Below are 20,804 nucleotides of genomic sequence, written 5' to 3'. Positions count from 1 at the left end.
ATAATATGCTGAAGAAGTAGTAGGTTGACCAGATGGCTTAGTTGGGGAAGGAGCTTGCTATCAAATTAATTCCTGGGTCCCATGTGGTGATGAGACAGAGACAACTGTTGCAGGCGTTCCCCTGGTCTCCACATAGGTGCTTCCATACATGCACATATAAGTAAATAAATAAGTGTTAAAAAGCAAAAAAGAAAAAGCATTCGCCAGTAAATTGAAAACAGCTGAGGAAAGAAAGTAAACATTCACTATAGGAATAGTCACATCCAAAGACAAAGAGAAAAAGAGGAAAGAAAAGACACAACTAAGAGCTGTGGGACAACAGAAAACAGTGCAAATACACACGCAGGGGAAGGGCCAGGAGAGAAGAGACTAGAGAACACATTCAAAGAGATGATAGCTGAGAATTTTCCAAATTCAATGAAAGATAACAAATCACAGACCCAAGAATTCTAGGAAAAAGTCCCAAAGGATAAATACAAAACACACTCATGCCTAGATATATGGTCAAACTGCCAAAGACAAAAACAAAACAAAAACTAAAGGTTAAAGGTAACTGCAGGGGAAAGTTATACACAAAAGAACAAAGACAATATTGACATCAGGCTCCTGCCACATGTTTGCAAGTCAGAGTACAGCTGAGGGACTCTGAATGCTGAAGATCCCACAATTCCACCCCGGTGAAAAGATCATTGCAAAAGGATGGCTAAGGAAGGGTTTGAGCCAGGCATGGTGACACAAGCTTTAATCCCCAGCACTCAGAGAGGCAGAGGGGCAGAGGGGCAGAGGGGCAGAGGGGCAGAGGGGCAGAGGGGCAGAGGGGCAGAGGGGCAGAGGGGCAGAGGGGCAGAGGGGCAGAGGGGCAGAGGGGCAGAGGGGCAGAGGGGCAGAGAGGTAATCTCCTTAAGTTTGAGACCAGTCTGGTTTACATATGGAGTTCTAGGACAGCCAGGGCTATATAGATGTCCTGTCTTAAGACAACAATATACTTGATCCCCAAATGGAAATCTAGACTTACACAACTCCAAAAGAAAACAAAAAGTAAACATAAAAGACCATTGTTATTGCTCAAGTGTCTTCCACCACCCAGATTCAAGTTGGAACTGCAATTTCTCAATATTGGGATGGTCTGGGTCATGGAGGTGGAGCCCTCATGGATTGAATGTTTGTTCTGGGGGATTCACTATGTCTTTAGAACACACTTTGCGTACACTACTGGTTTATGACATGAGTTCAGACAGCATGTAGCCCTCACTCACTGTGGACACTTAATCTTGGACTTCTCAGAATCCAGAATCATTACCCCCAAACAACCCTCTTTTTGTAATACATTATCCAGTTCCAGATGTTCTGTTACTGCAGCAGCAGAAAGACAAGTAAAGAACTCAATTCATTTTAAATCACCTTACGAGACAACTGGGACTCTGGATGTAGCTCGGTGGTTCAGTCCTTACTAAGGATATGTGAAGCATTGGGTCCAATTCCTAGCTAAAAAAAGAGGCAACTACTAAAGGCAAAAATGACATACTGTGGTGATGTTAATATCTGCAGAGGAATACGTGTAAGAACATAGTACAAAGGAGAGGAAGGAGGAAATGGGAAATATTTCCCTACAATATTACTCAAAGGTAGACTAATAAGCTTGAGGTGTGTGGTGTAAACCTCAGATTACTAACGCTATTGTCAATGCTGGGAATTAAACCTGAACATTATGCAAATGAGGCAAGCTCTCCCCAGAGTGATATTCCCACTCCTCTTTTATTTTTTCTTTTTCTTTTTCTCTTTCTTTCTTTCTTTCTTTCTCTTCTTTTCTTTTTTCTTTTTTCTTTTTTTTTCTTGAGACAGGATCACACTGAGTTACCCAAGCTGTTCCTAAACTCTCTCTGTAACCCACACAGGCTTTGAACTTGTGATATTTCAGACTTAGCCTCCTGAGGAGCTGTAGCACCAGGCTAGCTTTAAACGTTTAAAAGAGGTAAACACAACACTAAAGTAATCCAAAAGAAGGCATGAAGGAGGATAAAAGGTTCTTAAACTTTACACAGGGAAATCACACAAGAGCATAAGAAGCTGCGTGTGAGGCCAGCAACTGGAGTTGGACAGGTGGAGTTCTTTTAACAATCAATCAATTAATCAATCAGTCAATCAAATTGAAGCCATACAAATTGTGACTCATAACAAAAACGGGATGAAGCTTCTAGAGGTGAAGCTGAATTCCCTCCCCCAAATGCTTGGAAACAAGACAGTTCCGAGTAAACAAACTCGAGGGAGAAATTCCACAGGAAAAGGTAGATACTTTTAGCTGAGTGAAAGTGTAAACACAACCTATCAAGCTTTATGGGGCGCAGCTAGAGCAGTTTTTAGAGCGGATTAAATGCTTACATTAACCCCAGCACTTAGAAGGCAGAGGCAGATGGATCTCTGTCAGTTTGAGGTCAGCCTCGTCTACAGAGCAAATTCTAGGACAGCCAGGGCTATATAGTGTCTCAAAAAAACAAAAACAAAAACAAAAAACAAAACAAAAACAACACCACACACACTCTCTCACACACACACACACACACACACACACACACACTCACACACACACTCTCACACCATCACCACAACAAACAAACAAAGTAACAGCAGCAACAACAACAACAATAACAACAAAACCAAGAAAGGTTTAGCATCATTAAGTTGAGGAAAGAGCAAATTGTAGCGAAGCAGAAGAAAGGCATTAAGATAAAAGGCAGGGTTGACTGAAATGGAAGACAGGTTGAGAAGATAGGACTCGTCAAGGAAAACAAGGAGTAAAGACACACAGACCATCAGTGTGAGGGCTGAAAAAGAGTTATTGCTTTCTAACAGAATTAAATCAGAAATCACATTAAGATTTGAGCTTACGTTAACAGAGAAGCCATCCTGAGGCAATACTGTGTAGTCATGTAGGGTGTATAGTCATTGGTATCTAATGACATTTTCGTTACTTGTTATACTGAGAAACTAATAATTTATGGCACAAGCAAATATGATCTAGAGTATTGAAGATATGTTTTATCTTTCTACTTCCAGTGATGGATGTTTTCTCAGTACTCATGCTCCTGTCTCTGTTCCAGTATTAACACTCCAAACTGAAATTAATGCTGGTGTTTAGACATGGAAGTTACCTACTAATGTAATTGTCAGTGAAGGACTTATCTGCTTATGCTGAGAGCCATATTCAAACGAAGACTCATGTTTTCTCTCTGCTACACCTTCGCTTAAAAATGCATCATTCTGAGATACATACGGCTGGGTAATAAAACTTACCGTGCATTCCTCCTCAAAACTCCCTCTAGCCTAGTTCCAGAAAGTACAACAGTGACAGCGCAATAACATAGAGTGGTTTCCTGGGCTACTTTAAAGAGCTAAAAGTGAGCCAAGGGTGTCTACATTTTTATCTCTGCTCTCGATGCATATGCGACTCGCTGCTTTGAGTTCCCACCTTGACTTCTTGCCGATGATGAACTGTAACCTGAAATGGTCGCCAAAATAAACCATTTCTCTTTTTAAAAGAAAAAGAAGGAAGGAAAAATAATCATCACAGCCCCTACACAGTAAAATAAAAGCAAGTGGCTATGGAAAACAGCCACATGGCAGTGTACTTGGTACTTAAGACTAAACGTCTTAGTGGAGGGCCTCGGAAGTAGCCAGGTCATTTCTTCCACAACTGCTCGTTGTATAATAGTGAGTTTGAGGCCAGGCAAGAGGAAAGGAGAGGGCTACAGTGTGTCAACTACTGTGGACAAGAAACCTCTGGTCCCAAGTGGGGTGAGGTTAACCTATCAGAGAACAAACTGGGCTAGCTAACTGAGTTCAAATTCCCCTGAGTTTATCTTGGGTCTGAATCGATTTTTCAATATCAGGTACACAGAGATGACAGCTGAAGTGGCAGACTTAATTCTGGGGATTGCCCAATAACTGTTGTAAAAATCCCCAAATCCTTCCCTCCACCCCTTTCTTTAGTCTCTTCACCTCTGCCCATGTAGTTCCAAGCACTGCCTTAGCTTTGGGCTAACCAGGGTTTAAGACCCGGCTCCTCCTCTACCTTGTCACCTCCTTTCTGAGTCTCAGTGTCTCAGCTCTGCTTTAAGGTTGTCATGAACTCATGTTCAAAGCTGTCCCGTTGGTCACAGAACATGATGCACATTAGTGCTCAGCACAAGGCTAGATCTAAGTTTTTATCATTTGTTAGCATCTCCCAAAGGACTCTTCACAAAACACTCCAGTGCAGACAGTGCAGACTACACACCTATTTGACCTTGAACTGTAGAAGCTCCAGGAGGGCAGAGATGAAGTCTGTTTCTTCCCCAGTTCACACAGAACTTGGCAAAGAACAGGGTAGTGATAGAACGAGCCATCATTGACTCATCAGTGGGTGAACGAACAGCATCCGCTGTTCTAAGATTTAAAACTGTGTGGTCCATGTCCACTGAGTGTACATGGCTGTTGAAGTGGGAGGGGACAATTAGATATGATTCATCCTTTATCCTTAGATAACGCAACAAGTGTCTGTGCTGTCCATCTTCTGTCAGATCTTGTGTTGGGCCCAGGAATCTTACCTGTCATACTTCCTCTGATGGGTCACCACCTCCAGGCTCTCAGTGCTTCTGCAGATGAATACCGGCCCTGCCCCCTGCAAGACCACAGAGTTCTGGAGGCAAGATTCATGGCAGACCAGTAGAACTTTGTAGTGCTGGGGGTGGATCTCAGGGCATGCTAAACACAAGGTCTATAACCAGGACCGCTTGAGCAATGTAACACAGAGCAAACCCACACTCCACTGTGGTCTCTCACCAGCGCAGTTGTGGGAGGGTGCTGTTCTCACAGGATAAACTGCAACCCACCATCAGCAATTCCTGGGGACTTGGTAGAACTACAAATTATGGGTTTTCAATCCAGACCTGCATAATCAGAAACTCTCGGAGTGGACCCTGGCATCTGATGGAGTGTGTGGAGTGTATGTGGGTGTGCATGTGTGTGTGTGTATTGTGTGTTGTGTGCATGTGTATTATGTATGTATTGTGTGTGTATTGTGTGCATTATGTGTGTGCATGTGTTTGTGTGTGTATTGTGTGTGCATGTGTGTGTGTATTGTGCGTGTGCATGTGTGTGTATTGTGCGTGTGCATGTGCGTGTGTGTGTATTGTGTGCTATGTGCATGTGTATTATGTGTGTATTGTGTGTGTGTACTGCGTGTGTTGTGTGTGTGTGAATGTGTATTGTGTGTGGGTGTAGGTAGAGGCTAGAAGTTGTCATCTTCGACTGCTCTCCACCTTTATTATTGTTGTTACTTGACAGCTCAGCCATGTGGTTAGATGTCCTGGAGCTCACTGATTTGACTAAGCCAGCTGGCCAGGCAGCTCCTGCCTCTGCCTCCACGGTGCTAGGATTACAAGCATGCACCACCATTCCTGGCTTTTTATGTGGGTGCCAGGTCCTCATGCTAGCATGGCAAGTACTCTATCAGCTGAGAGGCACCTCCCCAGTCCAATTTAAGGGTGTTTGTAACGTACCCTAAAGGCTGGGACTCAGAGTGCAGTGCAGTAGTAATTATGGGCACACAGAGATTGACTCAATTCGCCTTTCCTCCACGAAATATCAGTTGCCCAATGCCCCCCCCCTCGCTACCTTTTACTGGCATTTCTAACTTCCTCTACCTGTTTATGTCATCTGCATTCGGAGGTGCTTCCCTAAGTTGCAAGCAGGGTGAATCTTACCCATCTCTGTCTGACTGGGTGGCCCAGGACTTACTAGAGGAGGCTCTGTTTGGGGAAAAGTCTGAGTCTTTTGCAAACCTCCTGAGAAGGCTGCTGTTGTGGCATCTGCTCCCTCCAGATCCCCCTCACAGTGCTCTTTGTGAGTGGCCGTCCTCTCCTACTGTGTCACGGTCCTCCTACTGAGTTGCAGTCCTCCCCTGCTGAGCAGTGGTCCTCTCCTGGGCTAAGGGTAGCATTTCTGCCATTTCTGGTCTCCTCCAGTTATACTGGCTTCTCTGGGCATTTCCCCATTTCTACTCCTGTGTTGTTTGAGTAAAACCCTTTTGAACACATTGCTGCATCTGTAGGCAGGAAGCCCTGTACTGCTCACTCAGTCTTTAGCTATGGTTCTTCTATGGATGGCAGTGAAGAACTGTGCCCCAGGCCCTGTGCTAGGCACTGTTTATAACTTCACTCCTTATTACAGCTCAAAGAGCAGGGTCCACTGTACTTTCAGTGAATGGAGCTTAGGAAAACCGAGGCATGAAAGGCAACATGAACGAATGGCAAGGTCAGGGCCTTTGTTGTCATTTGGGATCCCAGTGAAGGTCTGTGTGTGTGTACATTAGAAGTGCTTTGATTAGGCAATACTCAGAACTACCATAAAGAATAATCTGATGGCCCTGTACTGAGAACCTACTTGGTACTTTGGGTCTAAGAGGAGTCTAGTGCATTAGAACTAATGTATTCTATCTTGTGTGACCCACAGGCCTCACCATGTCTTCAGCATGTCCCTGGTGCAGCATTTGACGTCTGCACCATAGAAGTTTTCAAATGGTGCTTCCCACACCCCTTGAAGACTCGGGCAAGAGGGTTAAACATGTATGGGGATGACCAAACGGAACCTTGGGGTCACCCTTGCTAAGCTAGACCATCCCTGGCACACATGTCACCTCTTGGGCTTCTGAATAAAGCTGCACTTGAATACAGGGTGTCAGTTGTAAAGTGCTGGGGTAGCCAGGCACAGAGGGGCATCCCAGCATTCGAGAGGCTGAAGCAGGAATATCAGAGAGCTGCCCGAGCTACTTTGTGAGACCCTTCTCAAAGACACCAAGTCTGATGTAGTGGCTGATGCCTGGGATCTCAGAACATGGGAGAGTGAGGCAGGAGGATTACTGGGAGTCAAGGGCAGTCTGAGTACAGATATGCAACAATAAAGAAGAGCTGGGAATCAGCAGAAGCAAGCATCTCTAGGATCTATGCTCTGGAAGAGCACGTGACTAGGGGGTCTCAGAGACGGTGAGCCAGCTAGAAGGGCACATGAAACCTGGATGTGTTGTGAATTCTCAGCAATACGTGTAAGCCTTCTACCCCCATCCCTGTGGGGAAAAGGCCTTGGGTGAGTTGAGTAAGAATGTTGCAGACAGGATGATGCAAGGGGGCTCTCTGTACATATTGCAACAGAACATTCTAAAAGGGGCCTGGGGCTACTCTGATAGCCAGTTCCCAAGGGGATTAGCTCTGTTGTTCATCAAACCTGCTCAACGAGAGGATGACAGGCCACTTCTGAGCCCCCGAAGGGATGGCCTCACTGCAGGTGTGCTCTTGGCTCTGGGTTGAAGGTCAGAGTCTCCGTCTCTCAGTCTTTTCCCTTCCTCTGCCCTCTATCCGTGTCATTGAGTCTTAATGATCCCAAGCCTTGGGATCTCTCAAAATTCCAGTCTTGGCCCTGCATCTCCTTCATTTTGTTCTCACTGTGTCACCATCATTCACTCCTCTGTCCCTCCATTCCTTCCACTCATCACCCAAGTCCCTTGTGTGCACAGACCAGTCCCAGAGTTAGACACTGGACCCGGAGAGGTCTGTGACCCTCCTTCTGACTCACAGCAGACTCTCCAAGGGGGAAGACAAGTATGTCGGCACTGGCTGTTACAGGCCCATGAAGGACAGAAGCTAGGGATCTGATTGGGCACAGGGAGGGGATAGGGTCTTCCTAGGGCCATGTGCTGCATAACTCCCTTCACTCTCAGCCCGAGTCTCCACCTTTAACTATTCTGCACTCTTGGGTGTCCAGCATAGCCCACACCAAGGGGCTTGCATCACCGCCTGGATGGCCAGAAGTCCTGCCATTAGCCTGGGGGAAGGAGGGAAGGGCAGAGAGTAACCCTGCCAGGTTACCATGGGTTGTCTTTGCTCACAGCTCCTATTGGGCAGCTGTTTCCCCTCACTCCTTCTCTGTAGAGCCTTCTCCCTTTGCCTCTTCTGTCCATGGACCTTAAATGTCAATAGTTTTGGAGAAAGTCTCCCATATTCATGCCCACAGCTTTGAAAACGGTCTTTGTATTAAACTTTCCTCAAATTACCCAATTTGCGAGGGCCGTTCCCTGTAGGGAATCTAATTTAAGGCCGAGGTGATCAGGAACAGGGCCATGAAGGTGGTGGGTGAAGGTGCTCTTGTTTGTGATCCTTCAGAACACAGAATGAGCACGCCTCCCCTCGCTAAAATCCTCCCAGGTTCCCCAGTGCTCTGGGGACAAAGTCCACCTTCCATAGGCTGGGAATTAACACTGCACCCTCTCTGGCCCCCAATGACCAAGTGGCATGTAGGGATGTCTAAAAGGACAGTGAAGGGCTTAGAAATGGGAGGAAGCCTGAGAGGGTGCAGCCTTGCCTGCCACATAGCAGCTCCAGCTGGCAAATTCCTGCCAAGGGAAGAAGATGATGAGTTCCAAGCCAGTGAGCCAGGCCAGACTGCCTTTCCCTTGCTCAAACCTCTGCCCTCCTTCTCTCTGCAAGTGAGGTGAGCCTGCCCTCAGTTGAACCTCAAAGGCCCTAGCCATAAGCATAACTGGTTTAAATCCCCGATACCCGTCAGCTCCCTGAGATTTACTTAGTCTTATCCATGACAAGACAGGAGCATCCTCACAGGGCAGTGGGAGGTGCCTAAGGGGGGGGGGATGATGGAAGAATCCCCTGTCACCCAAGAGTGCTGTGTTCCAGGCTCTTGCAGTCGGTTGGGATGGGAGAGGTGGGAAAGCCTGTGGGTTGCAGCCTAGAGAGGTTGGGATGTAAAGTCAGCTTTCCTACAGGCTGAGCACCCATCAGCTAAAATACTCGGAATCAGAAGCAAAACCAGAAGCACTTCAGATTTCTCATTAGAGAGGTTCTGCCTGTGTACATTTACTGTGTGACCCTGGATGTTCCCCTTCAGCTCTCTGCACCTCAGTTGTAGATTGGCGTGACAGTCACTCTTGTGGTGGCTTTGAGGTTGGATAGGGACCTGGCGTACGTTTTTTTTCTTCCTGTGCCTCTAGGGCAGACATCCTCTATGCCCGTGAACCCCCATTTATTCCCCAGTCTATGTGATGGAGGCCCATGCAGTCTGTACACACATCCATAGAAACACAAGGCTATGCACACGGTTTCTAAGAGCAACCTGCCAGGCATTTAATCCCAGCACTCGGGAGGCAGAGGCAGTTGGATCTTTAGGAGTTTGAGACCAGCCTGGTCTACATAGCAAGTGGGACAACCAGGGCAGTTACACAGAGAAATCCTGTCTTGGAAAACAAAAACAAAAACCTAATAGCAGCCTGGCACTGGTGACTGTATGGAATATTAGGGCTGCACACTTAGTAACGCTTAGCCTGGTCAAGCCCTTCTTGGATGTGTGTCTTGAACGGTATCCAGTTGTTCAAAGTGTTCATGAGCCGGGATGTGCAGCAATGAAGGAGAGGTGACACAGGCTTAGTACACATCTTATAGCTGGCCGGTTTGTCCTTGTAAAGAGCAGACAGGCTATCATAGCATTCTAAGGGTGCTTAGATATGTGGAGAGAAAACCAGAAGTTAATACCCATTAGGAGCCCCAACACCCACCATCCTCCAGGGGAGAAGTCCCAAGTCAGCATTCTCTCTTATTTTATTTTTATGTGTGTGGATGTTTTGCCTGAATGTATGTCTGCACACCATGTACATACTGGGAATGAAGCCAGAAGAGTGGATCTGATCCCCGGGGACAGGAGTTCTGATCAGTTGTGAGCCGTCATGTAGATGGTGGGAATTTAACTCAGGTCCTTTAAAAGGTCACCTAATACTCTTAACCGCTGAGTTATCTCTCCAGCCTCGCAACTTTTCTTAAAGTTCTAACTGTGCGTCTGGTTTTCCATCTAGATACAATCTGAACCAAAGGACATAAGCTGTGGTCATAGCTAGAAGCCAGATGATAAGAGAGCTCTTGAACTCCCTCTGAAGCCCTTGGTTCCCACACTGAAGGGTCTAAACTAGGGACTAGATTTTTTTTTTTTCAAGACAGGGTTTCTTTGTGTAGCTCTGGCTGTCCTGTAACTCTCTGTAGACCAGCCTAGCTTCAAACTCAGAGATCCACCTGCCTCTACCTCCTGAATGCTGGAATTAAAAGTTTGTACCATCATGCCTGGCATTAGGGACTAGGTTTTATGGCCCCATTTCCCAACCTTCCACTGTGCTGAACCAGGAGGTTCCCCAGATTTGGATCCTGTTGTCAACTTTTCAACTCCACCTCCTCCCTTCCCCTTAACTTACCATCTACATCCCCTTTCCAGCCATAGCGGGGTTCCACTCCCATGCTGGAACCTCTGAATATATGCCCTTCCCCTCTGATCCACAGGACCCGATTCATCTCATATCCAGCAGCAATATTGCCTCATCTTGACTTTCTTATTTATCGTTCCCTGACAAATGACGCGTCTATTGGCCAATCTACTGTCCACTGAGCCTCTTGGCTGAGTTAGACCCACAATGGGTACGGACCAAGGGCTCCAGGGTTTGAGTAAATTCCAAGCTCAGCAGAGGCAAGCAATGGCAGTCAGGAGAGGAGGGCTGGCCTTGACCTGACCTTATGTTTCCCTGCCTGGCCATCCTTTGACCACTGGTCTCATCTCTTGGTTGAGTCTCCACAAAGGCAGGGACTACTTCTGGTTCTGTGTGTCCCAATCAGTACCTGGCCCAGAGAAGGTGCACAGGAAAATGCTGAAGTCCATGAACTTGGGATCTCAATGTTTCCAATGGGCCTTGTTTACCCTAAGCCTTGCCATTTATCATTCAGATAATGGTATCTTACTCTCGTTATATAATGGTAACACCCTTTCCATATTATTTTAGCTGACCCATAAGTAGTCAAGATAGGAACTGTCACCTCTTTCTTTCTGTCTCCCTCTTTTCCTTCTTCCCTCCCTCCTCCTGTTTTTTTTTTTGAGACAGGATTTCATCTAACTAAGGCTACCTTCCAACTCATTACATAGTCAAAAATGACCTTGAACTCCTGTAGGAGACATCCTCCTCACCGACCACATGCTCAGGTCATAACAGGTATGACTGACTTCTCATCTCCACTTTGTGATGAACTACTATCGACTTACCCAAGGACACTAGACAAGTCACTGATACAGGAGAGACTGCACCCTGGGCTTATAACCTTACAGATTAATCTCTGCCCATCTGACAGTAGTAGAGGTAAGTGAATGGATCATGGATCACAGGACCTCCTCCACGGAAGATGCTCCTAGATCAGGAATGTGCCATACAGTGACCTGGGGTCTTCCATGCCAACACGAGACTGTGTATGTGTGTGTGTGTGTGTGTGTGTGTGTGTGTGTGTGTGTGTGTGTGTCTTGCTAAGTTCTGAACCAAGAGTCTCCTTATTCATGCTAAACAACCAGCAGGAGTGAGGCTTGCCTCCCATAATCCCCTGGCACCATAGCACCCACATGGCTGAACTCTACTCTGACCCTGTATATATACCTGCTCTCTCCCCACCGTTGTTGCATAGCATACATCCATCTGGAGTCTCCCATGAGCATGGCATACCACTAGCCTTACCTTAGTTCCACCGAAGGACCCAGGTCTACCACAGAGCATCATCACAATGGTCCCTTCACCTTAGGATATTTTTCCTTCTATTTATGGTTGGCTCAGTTTTCAATGGGCTTGGTAGCATTTTCTCAGTGAGATTTGTGCCCACCACCCACCGTGCAAACATTTCTAGGTTTCACTAATGGCATTTGTCACGTGCCCTGGGACTGCGAATATCCTTCTTCCCTCTTTCATTAGAACTCACCCCCTTTCTTTTCCACTCTCCCCCAAGGTCCTATTGCCCCAGACCTTACTGTATGCAACCCAAGGGTGAGCCACACCCCAGCGCTCTATGCTTTTTTCTGCAGGGCATACCTTTAACCACTGCCTTTGCTTGTGGCTCCTCTGCTCACCCAGCTCCTCACTGCAACCTGCCCTCATGTCTATTTCTCATACTCTGTCTAGAGTGATCCTAGAACTCAACTTACCTCTGTCATTTCCTTTAAGGTTCTCCTGGAACCCATTCCCACCCCAATGTCTGAAGAGAGACACTGGAGAATCTTCTAAGACCATGCTCTAGCCCGTGTCACACAGCCTCCATCTACCGTTGCCTAGATCACAGTCTCTATGGTCTTGGCTCAACTCCAGACATGCTGACTGTTCAGACTTGGTGCTGGCCTTTGGCTTGTGCTCCCTTTCCCGTTCTGCGAAACTCCTGCTCCTCTGTGGGCAACGGAAATGATTCCTAATCTTAAGTGCCTGTAGTGAGTGAAGTGCCTTCCATACCTCAGCTCCTTAGTTCTCAAAGCCTCTCACAAAACAGTCACGCGTGTTCCCATTTTCACCGATGTGAAAGAAAACTGAAGCTGCAAACTGCTCATAGTGGCACATGCCTTTAACCCAGCACTAAAGTCAGACACAGGTACATCTCTGTGAGTTCAAGGCCAGCCTGGTCTACACAGTGAGTGCCAGGACAGCCAGGGCTACAAGGAGAAACCCCATCTCTAAAAAAAAAAAAAAAAGAAAGAAAGAAAAAAACAAAACAAAAACCACCCCCACCCCCAAACCAAGCCAAACAAACAAAAACCACCTTGAAGTTGAGCAAAAGAGAGGAAGAGAGGTCTTGAACCGGACTTGAAGTAAGTGCATCACTCACTATGTTTGCCTTATTGTTTCTGTCCCGGGTGTTTGGAGACAGGGTTACTATATAGCCAGGCCTGGCTTCAAACTCTTGCCTTCCTGCCTCAGCGCTCTCATGTACACGCACACACACATACATACACACACACACACACACACACACACACACACACACACACACACACACACACACACACACACACACACACACACACACACACACGGACACAGAGTGAGGCGGGAGGGGAGGGGAGAGCTAGGATTACAGGTAGTAGACTCCATCGCTCTAGGTTCTTCTTGATAGACTCCATCACTCTTATGTTCTTCCTGAGAAGAGGAAAGGCTGCGGCACTTGGGTAAGTTAAGTCCAGCGGTAACCTAACTAATCCCAACACTTTTGACTCCAGGCCAGACCCCCATCTGCAGCCTGAGGAAAGCGCAGCCAAATAAGAACACGGGAACCCGCAGGGTCCTGATCGTCCCGCACGTGCTCAAATTCCCTGCCCACGTTCCAGCTGCTGGACCGTACTAATGTCTGCGAGAGAGGCTTGTGAGAAGGACATGGCAACCGTTGGGACAACCAGCCGTGCTTTCATACACCGAGACTCCAGCTCCCTTTTCCGTACTCTATAAACTCTGTCCCGTACAGTTCAGGACATGTTGCCCTCCTGGGCTCTGTGCATATTTTATCCCCGGGAGCCTCACCCCCCACAAGAACATGGTACAGTCCGGGGCGGACCCTTTTGCCCCGCCCTATAGCGTCATGACCCGCCCCGTTGTGAGGTTATAAAGCGCGCGCGCGGCGGCGCTAGGCGCCGTGGCCGCGCTTCGCTAGCTTTCTGATTGCCTAGGGTGGCAGCGGCTACCTACCTCGGATCTCGACCTGCTGCCACCACGGCCTGAGCGCTGTCCCTCGGCTCCCGGAGCTCAGCGCGAAGCCCTGGCCCCGGCGGCAGGGGCATGGATCAGGGGCGCTGCGTGAGGCGGCTTTCTGCACGGCCGTGACGTGCACCGGATTCAGCATGAAGACCCTCATCGCTGCCTACTCCGGGGTCCTGCGGGGTGAGCGTCGGGCCGAAGCTGCCCGCAGCGAGAACAAGAATAAAGGATCTGCCCTGTCACGCGAGGGGTCTGGGCGATGGGGTGAGTGCCAGTCATCCCTAGGGCTTTCATCCTGAGGGACAAGGACCCACAGCAAGACGACTTTCAGGAAGGGACTATGGCCAAGGCGTGCTGCTCTGTGCTGGACGGACGGCTAGCTAGTTCAGGTTGGCGTCCCAGACAATTACTTCCAGTTTTTAAAAGGTCTCACCTTGTAGCCTAGGCTGGCTTCCAACTCTCACCCCCTGTCTCGGCATCCCAGGTGCCGGGATTGCAGGTGTGCCAACACAACTGGCTTCTCTTAGGGGAACCTGACTTCTGCATCCTGTCATTTTGGTCAAGGATGAGGCAAGATTCACGCTTACCTAGTTTGGTTACCCAGTTTGAGTCTGCCAACCTGGTATCCTAGTCTAGCCTGGATTCATTCTCCATCCTGGTACTCACCAATGTTGCAACATGTGTTACATCACTTCCCATCCCCCAGCTGATGAGGGCGACACCACCCACTCAGCTCAGTTATTAGTGATATTTCACTCTCCAGCCCCCAGTACTGTTCTACCTCACAAGGTGGAGCAGGATTTGGCTGGGAGGAACTGGATGGGGTGGTAAGTAGGGTTTTGCAATCCCCTGAAACAGCCACTGGATGGAGAACATGCCTGCCTGGAACAGGTGTGCCCCAACTGTCCTCTTCCCCAGCTTTTGTGTGCCAACCCAGACTGTGAAACCCCTAGGCACAACCCTGAGTCTGACATACTTAGAAGTGGAGTGGGAGACCCTTGGGTTTTTTTTTTCGTTTGTTTAGTTGGTCTCTGTGTAACAACTCGGTTTGTCCTGGTACTCTATAGACCAGGCTGGCCTTGAACTCACAGAAATCCACCTAAGTTGATTTTCCTCCTGGAAGGGTCTGCCTTTAAGGTAGAACTGAGGCCTTCAGGGAATGGAGGAGGGGGACATATAATTTAAATTACACCACAGCTTTTCCCATACAAGGCAAAGCACCCCACATTGATTAGCTGAAGTTGCAGAAACTGGGTGAGGAAGAACATGCTACTCAAGTTTTCCTTAGAAGGGCAACGGCGGTGCATACCTTCAATCCCAGTGCTTGGGAGGCAGAGGCAGGTGGATCTCTTGAGTCTGAGTCTAGCCTGGTCTACAGAAGGAGTTCCAGGACATGCTAATTATGGTAATCTTGAAAGTATAGGTTGGGGATTTAGCTCAGTGGTAAAAGCGCTTGCCTAGCTAGGGGCAAGGCCCTGGTTCGGTCCCCAGCTCCAAAAAAAAAAAAAAAAAAAAAAAAAAAGAAAGTATAGGCAATCAGGAAGGAAGGAAGATTGCTGGCACATCAACTCTCTAGTGGTTACATCCACTAGTACATGTTATATAAAGTCAAGAACATGATATATATATATATATATATATATATATATATATATCAATCTCAATCAATTTCTAAATTCAGTCTTCTCTTAATGGTACAGCGAGTATTTCTCGCCATTCGTACATCTGCCATTCTCCTATGCTGGAGCTCCATCCCGGCTTTCCCACTTGGCATTGGTGCTAGTCCTGATTGGCACTAGTCCTGGCTGACTGCTGCTGTGGTTATCTGCCCCTGGAGAGGTCCTCAAGCGTTTCCATCCTAGGGGGCAAGCCTTTGGAGCTGCCCTGCACACAGCCTACAGCTTCTGATGGCCTCTTTTCCCAGTGCTTCTCTCTTCACTGTGCCTTTTGATGCCCTAACAGGGAAGGATGTGACTTGCTAGTGTGTTGATGCTTTTAAGTACTCAGTCACTGGGTAATGGGATGGGTCTGCTGTCTGCTGTGGCTCCTCCTGGAGGTTACTTGTTCTTCCTGGGCTCCCCTCTGTCTTCCAAGAGCAGGGCACCTGTTAAATTCATTTTTTTGACAGGGTTTTGTGTTTTGTTTTTTTAGCTCAGGAGAATTTGTCCTCCCTCAGCTCTTGAGCAGTTCTTCGTAGCAAGGGGATTTCTCCATGTTGTTGTTCAGTGTAGAAAATACAGTGGAAGAAAGTGGGTGTGGTTACCTCATAGACTAGGGACTAATATGAGAAGCAAACTAGTCAGTTTAGCTCTCTGGGATCTGCTTAGGTGAAGGACTAGGTGGAGAGGGCAGGGTGCTCAAGCAAATTTTATGTTATCTTGACATCTCCAGGAGGCTGCCTTCTACCTCCTTGGTCCGTGTAGACACTCCCTCGTGGCCTAGTTTGCCTCCGCAAATCAGTTCCCACTAACCACCCTGCTTAGTGGCAGTGTTCAAGTAAGGAAGGAAGATCATGGATTCTCTGAAGGGAAGCTCTGTAATGGGTGAGAGATTGCACTGACAGCTTGGTAACTTGGTTTTTTGTTGAAGTTTGGATGGTATGCAAAGTTTGTTGGAAGAGAGGAGTCTTTTTTTAATTTTTTTTATTTATGTGTGTGTGGGGGTGGTTTTTCAAGACAGGTGTTTTTGTTTTGTTTTGTCTTGTTTGTTTTTTCTTGCTGGCTGTCCTGTAACTCCCTCTTTAGACCAGGTTGGCCTTAGAGAACCACCTGCCTGCCTCCTGAGTGCCGCGATTAAAGACATGTGCCGCCCGTCCTGGCTTGCCTTGGTATTTTCTGATCTCTGAAAGACTGGCTTAGACTGTGGCTTAGAGGCGGGTAGGAGGCAGCAGGTACATCCCTGCCTTTGCTCCTGGATAGGGAACTTCTCATGGTAGAGCCCTTGGATGCTTGTGGCTATTCTTAGTTTAGTCCAGGACCCAGTATGAGGTAGGGGCAGTACAGTTCTGAGCTGGGACATTGTGTGGCTTCCAAAGCCTAGGACAGGGGTGGAGTCATAGTTGGGATTTTAATAGAAGAATCCCAGCAGCTGTTTGTTGATGACTGCATAGCTTGGATGGTGGAGATGGAGATTCCCTTCCCCTGGGTATATGCTAGGTGGAGGGTAAAACTAAGTGGCCAGATTGTTGGGGGATAATTCTGGAACTGAGAGTTGGCAGGCATCTGACACAGTCCTGTAGTCCTGTGATCAAGGAAAGAAAACCCCGGTTGTCCCTACTCCGCGGTTTCGTGTAGCTTTTCTCTCGGTTGAGGTATATCTGCTGCCAAAGGCTCACCTCCGCCAGAAAAGGAGGGCCCAGTACAGTGCTTTCTTAGCAGGGAAGTGACTCAGTTGCAAATGTGGAAATCCTGCTCCACCTCTACCCTCCTGCTCCTGAATCCAGCAGCAAGTACCTGAATTATCGAACTACAGCTACCATGGTGCTGGGTCTGGCCCAACCTTCAGAGCACAGACTAAAATCTTGATTTCCCCAAGAAGGACTGGTCCAGGAGTAGAAAAGACAAACTAGACCCCCAACCCATCTCTGTCTGTGCCTATCAACTTCCTTAAACCCGAGATGAATGGGGACAGGAACACATAGGTACCATGCAGCTGCCAAATGAATGCTGATCCAAACTGCATGCTTTCTGAGGAAACTCCCCCAGGCTTGGTGGCTAGGGAGATACCAACAGCCCACAACTTTTGTCTGGCTTGATAAATTGTTCCCCTCTCCCCAATACTTCAGACCTCAGCTCCTGTGGGGTTGCCCAAACACTTCCCACCATCTCATGATGTCCTGTGGTGAGGACACTACATGCCATGTGCTGGTGGTCTTTCTGACCCTCCATCATTGTCTGTAGTAGCTCTCTCTCAGGGTCTCTGCCCTTGGTTACCCTTCTCAGATCTTGGCGTGCCTGCCCAGATGGTCAGAGCATCCTCCAGCTCCCAAAGCTTGTGCTTTGGTAGTCCTTATCATTACCTAGTTATGACATGTGGGTATTGTTTGGGTAATTGTCAGCCCTTGGGGACAGGGAGCTCATTGGTCTTCCTCGGTGCCATGTCTCTAGTGTCTGACCCTGTGCAGGCAGGTGGTAGGAGCCCTAGAGGTATTTATTGAGTGAGTGAATCATTAGTGGGACTTCCAGGTCCTCTAGGCAGAAAGCCCTGCTTTTAGCTTCAGTGTAATTCCTCAGCTGTCCCCAGAGCTCTTTGCTTGTGTGTGCTGAGTGTCCTTGAGATACTCAGTCTGGTTAAGAGCTTGTCTTGGGGGGGTGGGTTGAGTGCCAAGTGGGTAGAGCCAGGTGTACTGTGATCCACACAGAGTTCCATACTGTACAAGGCCAAAGCCAGGATTCCTATCCCACCTTTATTCCTGCCCCCTCTGGGGCACGATGGGTTTGCTGTCTCTGAAGATTTCATTTTCCTATTTTGAAATAGATTCCAAGCTGGGTGTGGTGGTGCACACCTAAATCCCAGCACTCAGGCAGAGGCTGGTGGATCTCCGAGTTCCAAGACAGCCAGGGTGTTGGGAACCTGGTATCCTAAGTGGCATACTCCCTTGGCCGCATCATCAAAGACGACTACCTTACTTTGTAAAAATGGAGTATGTGAAGACTCTAGTTCCTGGAGCAGACTCTCCTGGGTATGAGCTTGCAGTCTGGTGGCTGAACACTTGTGTGTCAGCCAGCCTGCCTGACTTTGCCTCAGCAAGCCACGGTCTCTTGCTGATTGTCAGTCCCTTCCAATGGGAGACGGACAAGGGTGTGGTCAAAGTGTTTCCACTGTTCTGGTGCTGAGCCTGTGAGACCCTTGTGCCAAGCCACAGGAGCAGAAGCCTGAGGGTCTGCTCTCAGAGCAACTGGTAATTCTGTGCCAGGACAGGGACCTCGCTCTGCTTCTGCTTTCCACACGGAGCCAGCTCCTCGGTGCGGTCAGAGAGCCCCTGTGGTTCCTTCCGGATCAGCAGGAAGAGTGTGTTGCCAGACCTGGCCCCCTGCTCTTCCTCATTCGTGTCCTCCCAGAAAATGGGGCTTGCATCCTCCTTAGGGCCCTGGTAAGTGCCCTAGAGAAAGTACCTCCCCGTGGGTTGTCATAAGGACCTATTCTGGGGACTCCTTGGTGACGCACATGCAAGCTGGTGGTGTTGCCATAGCAGCCCCTCCTACTCCAGGATTGAATGTGCTGGGTCAGGGAGTGGGGGCTGAGAAAACAGGCTGCTAGGGTCTCATGTCACTCATGGTGGTCCTGGTTAGCTGATGAGAACCTGGCATCCTACCTCTCACCTTACTTAATGAAAACTAAATGTGTTTGGCCCTGACCCTCTGGGGTAGCCCTCGTGGGAGCTAGTGTTCCTATTAGAAAGATCGTTTGTAGATTAAAAATCCATTAGGAATTCAAGCAGAGTACAAAAGGTCCAAGTTGGCAAGACCTCAGGCCTCATCTGCTCTGTTCTTATTATGTAGTGCTCGAGGGAAACCTAGAGAGAAGGAGGGTCCCAGAAAATCTAAGGAGACTGGGATGCTGGGTTCTCTGTATCAGGCTCTTGATGGCCTGGCTAGGTACTACCCAAGTCCAGCATGGATCCGTGTTGAGTTGGCCTTTCCTTAGGGCCAGATGTCTCTATGGGCACTATTTTAGGACTTATCATTTCTATGATAGCTCTCAAAGGAGATGGCCTATCTCCGTGGGGAAGAACTCACCAGTGCGTTAGCAGGTAAATGGCTAGCTTGTGCCCTGTCCAAAGTTGTTGGAAGGAGTGGAACTGGATGGGCTTTTTCTGGTGTTCATGGTAGAGGTCAGCATTTCATGGCCTTCTAGTCCTTCCTGCCTGCCTCTGTCACTTCCAATTCAGTCTCTGGACTAGACTTTTATCCGTAAGTCCTCAGGTTTGTCCTCTCTTTGTAGATGCCAGTTGCAGGGTCCATGACTTCCTCACATCAGTCTGATACCTCAGCTGAACTGTTACACCCTCCCCAGGATAGTCTGGTGACAGACATCCCTCTGTGCCTGGTCCTTTCAAGCCCTCTATCTAATTCATACCCTTGTCTCCTCAGCTGTGTCTAGGGTGGGTAGTCCAAGAGCTAACACCTCTGGCAGGTGCCTGGGAAGCAGAAGGGAGTCAGGGCTGAAAGGTTCCTCTTGGCTCAGGATCCTTAGGAAGTTTCTCTCTGGAGCCTTGCTGTTGTCCCTGATTTAGCCCACTAGAAGAAAAACCTTCCACGTAGAAGAAAACCTTTCCTGTGTGGCACAGGTCGACTGACTTCTCACCCAGGCCCTTTTTTTTTTTTTTTTTTTTTTGGGCTGGGGATCTAACCCCAGGACCTTGCGCTTCCTGGCAAGCGCTCTACCACTGAGCCAAATCCCCAACCCCACCCAGGCCCTTTTTAATTGATTGTGGTCCCTTCAAGCATTCAGGCATCGGCCAGGGACCTGCTCTTGGTATGTCTCCATTCTGGGCATAGGAACCCAGACAGAGTGAGATGTAGTTCTTGCAAATGAACACACACCTCATAGTCTAAGGGGCTTTGAGTATAGGATTGAGAGGCAACCTGTCAGCATGGGCAGGCCACCCCAATTGGGTACAGGAAGACTTCCCAGGGGAGAGTGACAAGGCCAGTTGGCAAAGCCAGTGTCTGATAGGGATCCCCAAAGTATGTGCAACTGACCAGACTCAGAAGCAAGGGGACGATGCCTGGTGGCACTGCAGGCTGGGTTAAGAGCCTATGAGGCGGTGGTTGGGGACAGTTCTGTGCACAGGGATTGGCAGAGCCTGGCACTACAGTAGGACTGCAGCAGGCCTGACCGTCCAGAGCTGGTAGTTCCGCCATGATGGCCCTGTCACCATCACATGTGTGGACTTTGGCCGAGAGTACCTCCCTGAGGTCACCCAGAAGACAGCCAGCTCAGCTCTGGCCTCAAAGAAGTTGCAGCAGTTTGTCACTTGATGGGGCCTCCTGACTTCCCAGCCCCTCATAACCATGTGGCTTGTGCACAGTCCTTGGAGCAACTTAAAAGTAGTTTCCCCCCCTCCTCAAACCAAGGTAAAGTTTCAGTCCAGGTGGCCAAGATGCAGATGTGGCATCCTTCGGACCTGAGAATGTGGGCAGGGTGCTTTTCTGCTCAGGGGGCCTAGGGCCCTTGCTGCCTCTGATTTCTAGGTCTTTCCATCTCTTAATAGCTGGGCTGGTTCTGATTGGGT

General features: G+C 48.4%; 1 protein-coding gene across 1 annotated transcript in view; it reads left to right on the top strand.

Moving 5' to 3' along the window:
* The first annotated feature begins 13,503 nt into the window (after positions 1 to 13,503).
* Dgat2 (diacylglycerol O-acyltransferase 2) overlaps positions 13,504 to 20,804 on the top strand; it is a 30,519-nt gene continuing 23,218 nt past the window's right edge. The window contains exon 1 of the mRNA XM_032893008.1: positions 13,504 to 13,831. Within this exon, the coding sequence (XP_032748899.1) occupies positions 13,711 to 13,831 (121 nt within the window). The 5' untranslated portion in view covers positions 13,504 to 13,710. The remainder of the gene's footprint in view (positions 13,832 to 20,804) is intronic.

The sequence above is a fragment of the Rattus rattus genome, chromosome 2 (assembly GCF_011064425.1).
Source record: "Rattus rattus isolate New Zealand chromosome 2, Rrattus_CSIRO_v1, whole genome shotgun sequence".
Classification (NCBI taxonomy): domain Eukaryota; kingdom Metazoa; phylum Chordata; class Mammalia; order Rodentia; family Muridae; genus Rattus; species Rattus rattus.
This window is presented reverse-complemented; position numbering and strand designations above follow the sequence as displayed.